The 8,460-nt window shown below is 48.7% G+C and overlaps 1 protein-coding gene across 1 annotated transcript in view; it reads left to right on the top strand.

Moving 5' to 3' along the window:
- Positions 1-8,460, top strand: part of TPX2 (TPX2, microtubule-associated) — a 59,320-nt gene that overhangs the window by 38,593 nt on the left and 12,267 nt on the right. Inside the window, exons 10-12 of the mRNA XM_015405649.1 lie at positions 2,109-2,325; positions 4,623-4,730; positions 7,726-7,902. Of these exons, the coding sequence (XP_015261135.1) occupies positions 2,109-2,325; positions 4,623-4,730; positions 7,726-7,902 (502 nt within the window). The remainder of the gene's footprint in view (positions 1-2,108; positions 2,326-4,622; positions 4,731-7,725; positions 7,903-8,460) is intronic.

Genomic DNA, 8,460 nt, shown 5'->3' with positions numbered 1-8,460 from the left:
ATTGTTGCCAATCTCCAGGTGAGGACTGGAGATCACTCAAAATTACAACTGTTCTTTAGGTAGCAGAGATCAGTTCCTCTGGAGAAAATGGTGGACTCAGTGTCATTATACCCTGCTGAGGTCGCCACAGCAAATTGACACAGAGTGTCCAAGGCCGGGACACCCGCCCAGAGCCTCTTTCTAGAGACCGCTGTATTTATTTCCACAACGGGCCTTTTTCCTAGTTAACCTATAAAACGTGAGGGACTTGAAGGCCTGCAATAGAGAAATTAACCAAAAGCAACTCCATCTTGTGTGCCTTATGACTTAAAATCTTCATACGTCCTAAATTCCTGAACTTTGCCTGAATTCTGCTAACGACATAAGTGCTGCTAGCTTCATTAGGAGATGTTAACGTTAAGAATGTATGTGCCTATTTTGAGAAAATCTAGTATGCCAAACAAGTGCCTGGTGATGTCCGTTCTGAGCCTAGCCTCAGAGATAAGAATAGGAGATTAGAAGATGGAGACATAAGCAATTAACAGTTGCCTACCACTGAGTAAACGCCTGTTACCTTTAGGGTTATGGTGCGTTTTGTAACCGAGTGCTGACGTGTGCGTTAAAGAAATGTAATTGGTAGATGCAGCAAATGATAATGAAAACAGGGAATAGTGGAGATGACAGATGGTACTATACAGTGCATGGTGTGTCTGTTAGAACTTTGGAGAACTTATTTTCAGTGTCCAGATAGGGTGTCTCTCTGTAGTTGGACCTACTTAATAAGTTCTTTTTTTATTATTTATTTATTTATTTATCCTTCAACTTCTATCCCGCTCACCCCCTAGGGGCTCTGAGCGGCTTACAATTTAGTTGGACCCAGGACTCTTTTTGTAGCAGGAACTCCTTTGCATATTAGGCGACACACCCCTAATGTAGCCAATCCTCCAAGAGCTTACAGTAGCCCCCGTAAGAAGAGCTCTGTAAGCTCCTGGAGGATTGGCTACATTAGGGGAGAGTCGCCTAATATGCAAAGGAGTTCCTGCTACAAAAAGAGCCCTGGTTGGACCTACTTAATAAGTTCTTTTCTGTTGAAGCCCTCTCTCTATTGAACCCCTTGTCGAGACCCTCAAAAGTTTCCCCATGACCAGCCCCGCCCTGGATAGCCCCAAGGCAAGCCCGATGTCGTCAGATCTCGGAAGCTAAGCAGGGCCGACTCTGACAAGCACTTGGATGGGAGACCTCCTTGGAATACCAGCAGTCGGGAGGCGGGGGCAGGCTTGATTCAGCCACCTCTCTGGATATCCTCCAGGCCCCTGGTAGGGGACAGTCACCAGAGGCCGTCATGACTGCACACATACACGCACGCGTTTATAGACACACACACGCACAAATGAAAAATACAAAACAAAATTTCCCCATGACCTGTAACCCCTTCTGTGCTGGATCCCAAGCCGGGCTGTATACATAGTCCCGCGCAGCGTTCCCTCTAAGCTGAGTCAGTGTGAGCTAGCTCACAGTTTTTTAGCCTCTGGCTCGCACATTGTTGTCTTAGCTCAGGAAGGAGCAAACTGATTTATGCAGGAACCAAATCGCTCGCTCACAGCCTTAATGCCAGGAGCTCACAAAGTAGAATTTTTGCTCACCAGACTCCATGGCTTAGAGGGAGCATTGGTCCCGCCTGTGAAGTTTCTCGCCGTACTGGCCACAGGGTCTGATGCTGAGTAACTTCTGTCATTTGGTGAGTGGAAGGATTTGCTCTTTGTATCAGTGGCGCTCGTTCTGCGGTTTGCAAAGGGCCCTATTTATTTTCATTGCTAGCACGAGGCCTGCACTTCAGGGAGGCTTGCAGTTCCGTTGGCTAGTAGCCACTGATGGACTTCACCTTCGCGAATCCGCCCAACCACTAACCCCACCTGGGGAGAGCCACACCCACCCACCTCCCTAAAACATTGGGCAGGAGTTACACAGGGGAATGGTGCTCAGAACCGCCACAGCTGACGTGTCAAACAGCAGCATTAGGTCTCCTGAGTTACTGATGATCGCTGCTTTTGTATCATGAGTCGGGAGGCAGATTTTCCCAGCTAGGGGCGGAGGGGGCGAATCTGACTGTCTGCTCAACTGCCGAACAGGTACAAGTTTAAGGCTCAAGAGCTCGACCCCCGGATCCTGGAGGCTGGGCCCATCTTGCCCAAGAGGCCCCCGGCGAAAGAGCCCACCAAGCCCATCGGGTTCGACCTGGAGATCGAGAAGCGGATCCAAGAGCGCGAGAGCAGGAAGCCGCAGGCGGAGGAGCCCTTCGAATTCCACTCCAGGCCGTGTCCCACCAGGATCCTAGAGGAAGTTGTGGTAAGTCCGGAAGCTTTTGTGTCTGTCAAGAGGAAGTGGGCTTCAGCCAGGGTTCCCTCTAAGCTCTGGAGTCTTGTCAGCAAACATTCTACTCTGTGAAGTTACTGGCATTAGAGCTGGGAGCGAGGGATTTGGCTCCTGCATAAGTTAGTTTGCTCTGGAGCAATGCTCCCTCTAAGCTGTGGAGTCTTGTGAGCAAACATTCTACTCTGTGAGCTGCTGGCATTAAAGCTGGGAGCGAGGGATTTGGCTACTGCATAAGTTAGTTTGCTCTGGAGCAATGCTTCTTCTAAGCTGTGGAGTCTTGTGAGCAAACATTCTACTCTGTGAGCTACTGGCATTAAAGCTGGGAGCGAGGGATTTGGCTCCTGCATAAGTTAGTTTGCTCTGGAGCCATGCTCCCTCTAAGCTGTGGAGTCTTGTGAGCAAACATTCTACTCTGTGAGCTGCTGGCATTAAAGCTGGGAGCGAGGGATTTGGCTCCTGCATAAGTTAGTTTGCTCTGGAGCAATGCTTCTTCTAAGCTGTGGAGTCTTGTGAGCAAACATTCTACTCTGTGAGCTGCTGGCATTAAAGCTGGGAGCGAGGGATTTGGCTCCTGCATAAGTTAGTTTGCTCTGGAGCCATGCTCCCTCTAAGCTGTGGAGTCTTGTGAGCAAACATTCTACTCTGTGAGCTGCTGGCATTAAAGCTGGGAGTGAGGGATTTGGCTACTGCATAAGTTAGTTTGCTCTGGAGCCATTCCTCCTGAGCGAAGACAAAAAATGTGTGAGCCGTAGGCTAAAAAACGGTGAGCTGGCTCACACGAACTCAGTTTAGAGGGAACACTGGTTTCAACCAGGACTGGCTCGGATGTGATTTGGGCATCTTGAAATTAACGATTCCTCAGGTGGGGTGAAACAGAAGGAGAAGATAAGCAGGGGGTGCGCAAACTGTGCTAGAGATTCCTTAGGACATCATCAGAGGTTTTTCGGAGTTCTCGGTCCTGTTAATGTAACGTGAATTAACTGTGAGTCCCAGTAGGCTTGGTCAGTGCCTGCATAAAACTTGCAGTGCCTCAACCATGCCCCAAACGAACTCATGAATCTGCCTTAGACTGAGTCAGACCCTTGGTCCATCACGGTCAGCACTGTCTACTCAGACTGGCAGCCGCTCTCCAGGGTCTCACTGCTTGATTCTTTTCACTGGAGATGCCAGGGATGGAACCTGGGACACACAAAGCTGCCTTCTACTGGTACTGGCTCTCCAGGGTCTCAGGTGGAGGTCTTTCCCATCACCAACTGCCTGGTCCTTTTAACTGGAGATGCCAGGGATGGAACCTGGGACACACAAAGGTGCCTTCTACTGGTACTGGCTCTCCAGGGTCTCAGGTGGAGGTCTTTCCCATCACCAACTGCCTGGTCCTTTTAACTGGAGATGCCGGGGATGAAACCTGGGACACACAAAGCTGCCTTCTACTGGTATTGGCTCTCCAGGGTCTCAGGTGGAGGTCTTTCCCATCACCAACTGCCTGGTCCTTTTAACTGGAGATGCTGGGGATGGAACCTGGGACACACAAAGCTGTCTTCTACCGAATCAGACCCTTGGTCCGTCAAGGTCAGTCTCATCTACTCAGGCTGGTATTGGCTCTCCAGGGTCTCAGGCAGAGGCCGTTCCCATCACCGACTGCTAGATCTTTTCACTGGAGATGCCGGGGATTGAACCTGGGACCTTCTGCATGCCCAGCAGAGGCTGTGCCACTGAGCCACGGCCCTTTCCCAACATGCACGTGAAGATTCCTTATACCCTTGGTACATCAAGGGTCAGTCTCGTCTACTCAGGCTGGTATTGGCTCTCCAGGGTCTCAGGCAGAGGCCGTTCCCATCACCGACTGCTAGATCTTTTCACTGGAGGTGCCAGGGATTGAACCTGGGACCTGCATGTCCAGCAGAGGCTGTGCCACTGAGCCCACGGCCCTTCCCCAACATGCACATGAAGATTCCTTATACTGAATCAGACCCCTGGTCCGTCAAGGTCAATCATCTACTCAGACTGGTATTGGCTCTCCGGGGTCTCAGGCAGAGATCGTTCCCATCACCGACTGCTGATTTCCTGTTAATAAAGCCTCAAAGGTCTTCTGTGAGGTCCATCAGGGTTTTGCTGTTTTATTGAGCTCCCAGTTCAGTTTTGTCTCCAGTGAAAAAGTTTTTTGGGTTTTTTTTTTTAAAGGAAACTCTCCTTCTACAAGTGGCATGGCAGGTATATACTCCGGAATCCCCTGGTAATCCGCAGCTCTTCTTACTGCTTTCTCCCCACAGGGTGTCCCAGAGAAAAAGCCACTTCCCATCACAATTCCCAAGTCCCCAGCATTTGCGCTCAGGAACAAAGTCAGTACCCTGGCCAAAGAAGAGGAGAAGGAGAAGGAGGTAAGTTCTCCTCTGGGCGGCAGCCAGTGCTCACAGGAGTGTTGCGTTGCTGTAGGGCAGTGGTGGCGAACCTATGGCACGGGTGCCAGAAGTGGCACTCAGAGCCCTCTCTGTGGGCACGCGTGCCATCACCCCAGCCAGGCCCAGACCATCATTAAAGTGTCGAATTCTCTGCCAAATAATTTTAAGTAAATGAAAGCATTTGGGATTGCTTTCCTTACTTTGTTTGGATTCTCTTAAGTTAAGGTATGAGTTGTTTTTTCGAAAGTAAAACCTCAGTATTCAGGTTAAATTGCCGTATTGGCACTTTGCGATAAATAAGTGGGTCTTGGGTCGCAGTCTGGGCACTCGGTCTCTAAAAGGCTCGCCATCACTGCTGTAGGGAGTCCGGGTGTTGTAGGGTCAGATGGGGCAGAGTGATGAGTAGACTTCTGGTTAAGTGAAATCTCAGGCCAAACCCTTGTCTCCATCTTCATGGCTACCTTTCCCAGTCTCAGATCTCATAAGGATCTCAAAAGAACATAAGAGAAGCCATGTTGGATCAGGCCAATGGCCCATCCAGTCCAATGCTGACCCCACTGCTGGACCTCCGTGTGACAGTGTTGGACTGGATGGGCCTTTGGTCTGATGCTGCGTGGCTTCTCTGATGTTTTTATGTTGTTGAGCGCATAACTTATTAATTTTTGCCAAAAACTATTCAGATCCCAGTACTTCCCCCAAATTGGGAAAGTCCTCATGCTTTTTCACGCTACATAATAATAATAATAATAATAATAATAATAATAATAATAATAATAATAATAATAATCTTTCAATGTATTAATCGCTCAGTCCTGCAGAGCTGCTGGCTCTGAGCGATTTACAGTTACTCAAATACACACGGGACTAACAATGATTCAAAGGGGTAAGGGAGGACAACATATAAATCTTTAAATCACACACGTTCGCAGCCGACGGGGAGTTTGTTCAGCAGTAAGGTCAGACATGTTCCAACGGCATTTTTCCCTCGGCGTGGCTTGATGTCGTCAGCTTTCTCCAGGACTGCTTCAGTTGCAGTGCAGCACTGCCACCGCCTGGCCGGACGGCCCGTTACAGGCTTTCTTGATGCCGAAGAGTTCTTTCTAGGCTTTTCGATCTCACGCGCTGGACCTTCCATTTGCCGGCTAACACCTCCCCCACCGGGGGGTTTAATGTGCCCACCCTCTCTAAGGAGTGGTACCCATTTTATCTACTTGCCGAAGCTTTCGAACCGCTGGGTGGACAGTGGGAAACCATTGCTGTAAGAAGCAGTCTGCTCACTCCACAAGAGATACTTTCAGGGGAGTTCTTCAGTGATTCTCCCAAATTCCCAAGTTTTTCAGTTAAAACGTTGGGGGGGGGGCTCAGGTGTGTTTTCTGTATGTTTCTCTCTGTTTTAAAAAAAACCCAAAATCCTGGGCTTTCACATCTCTAGCCAGCAGCATCCAAGCCACCCCCTGCCTTTGCCAGTGTGATGTAGAGGCTCAATGTCAGACTGAAATCTGGGAGTCCCAGGTTCGAATCTCCACTCTGCCCTGGAAGCTGGCTGGGTGCCCTTGGGCCAGACACGCGCACACACTCGCAGCTTAACCTCCCTCACAGGGTGGTTGTGGAGACGAAACGGAGGAGAATCAGGTAGACCACTCTGGGTACCTCCTGGGGAGAAGAGTGGACTATAAGTGAGGTAAATAGAAAATAAAATAGCTTTTCAGGAGGGGCTGCGTTCCTAGTTTGTGTTCCTTTTCAGGAGGGGCTGTGTTTTTCTAATAATCTTAACTATATGGTTGGGGTTGGTTTTTTTTTTGAAGATTTTGTTAGTTTTCTACACAAGAGAAAGAGAAGCAACAACTACAAACAAAGAAAGCCTAACACAGAACACACATGGAACGTGTCCTCATTATGGCTTGTTTCAATTTTATATAAATAGAATCACGCTTTTATGCACCTAAACCAATGTAACCATTTGCAGTATGGAGCGTCTATCTTTTAAAAAAAAATAATAATTTTTTATTAAGAAAAGACATAATGGGACAACCATGGAGACAGGAAAAAAAAAACCCAAAAGCATTACAATACAAATGTAACACAAACATGTAACTTTGAGAATAAACATAACCCATTACAAGTACTACCAGCTTAACTTTGCTCTAAAAGCCTACCCTCTTAGAGATTAACCGTAGCACTAAAACTCAAAAAGTAAAGCAGTGACGATTCATCCTGAAAAGAATGATCTGAACACTACCATAAGAACATAAGAGATGCCAATGTTGGATCAGGCCAAAGGCCCATCCAGTCCAACACTCTGTGTCACACAGTGGCCAGAAATACCAGGTGCCATCAGGAGGTCCAGCAGTGGGGCCAGGATATTAGAAGCCCACCCACTGTTGACCCCCCCCCAAGCACCAAGAAGACAGACCAAGAATACAGAGCATCCCTTGCCCCAGACTGAGAGTTCCTATCTATCCCTTGTGGCTCATAGCCACTGATGGACCTCTGCTCCAGATGTTTATCTAATTCCCTCTTGAAGCCGCCCATGCTTGTAGCCACCACTACCTCCCGTTGGCAGTGAATTCCAAGTGTTAATCACTCTTTGGGTGAAGAAGTACTTCCTCTTATCCGTTCTAAACCGACCCTACTAATGTATGTAAGATGAGTAATCATGTTTAAAATCGTATCCAGGGAATGTATGACGCTTTGGACGGAAGAATGGTCCGTTTTCTGACATAAAATTGAGAACCCTTGACCAAATTGCAACAAATCGTGTGTAGGACCTTTGTTCTATCTTCTGCGATAGACCATCTATAAAGTCTTGACCAGTTCTTCTCATCATCTTAATTCTACGTTAACTGTGTTTTAAGTGTTTATAATGTTGTAAATCACCCAGAGCCTGCTTGCAGAGTGAGCAATTCATAAGTTTAATAAATAATAAACAAGTAATAGGAGTCTGCTTCCCATCTCTTGTCTCTTCTGGGAGAAGGAGGAGGCGGTGGCCCTGGTGATCAAAGCCAAGCCCATGCCTCACTTCGGAGTGCCCTTCAAGCCCAAAGCCGTCGAGCCCCGGCAGGTGGAGGTGTGCCCCTTTTCCTTTGACTCCCGGGACAGAGAGAGGCTGCTCCAGAAAGAGAAGAAGATCGAAGAGCTTCAGAAAGGAGAGGTAGGAGCGCGGGGGGGTGGGGGGGGGATGGCTGCTTCCTGGTTGCCAGCCGGCGATTCAGAGTCCGAGTCCCCAAGGGCCACCCAATCAGTTTGCTTTTAGCTAGTCCCGGTTTGCCTTCTCTTGGGAGGGCGGTTCCACAATTCTCTACCTGTGGCTTGTTCTGCTTCGCTTCAGACCAAATATGCACACGCTTGGGCCATTTCCTAAGTATCATTTGGACTAATCATGAAAACAGCTGCGATCACCGCAAGCTCTCCTGGACATAGGCTGGGTGGGAACACAGAACTGCTGGTCTCCATCCCTTTCCTTACCTTGCCCAAGGTGGTACTTGGAGAGTGTCGCTAAGATAGGAGAGCCCCAGATTCAAGTCCTCCCACCGACCATGGCACTTATGGGGCCAGTTTGGTATAGTGGTTAGGAGCGCGGACTCTAATCTGGGAGAACCGGGTTTGATTCCCCACTCCTCCGCTTGCAGCTGCTGGATGACCTTGGGCAGGCCGTAGTTCTGATAAGAGCTGTTCTTGAAAAAGAGCAGTTTCTGTCAAGAGCTCTCTC

This window comes from Gekko japonicus, unplaced genomic scaffold, assembly GCF_001447785.1.
Source record: "Gekko japonicus isolate JY-2015 unplaced genomic scaffold, Gekko_japonicus_V1.1 scaffold4358, whole genome shotgun sequence".
Lineage (NCBI taxonomy): Eukaryota > Metazoa > Chordata > Lepidosauria > Squamata > Gekkonidae > Gekko > Gekko japonicus.
Note: the sequence above shows the minus strand (reverse complement) of the source record. Positions and strands in the feature narration are given on the sequence as shown.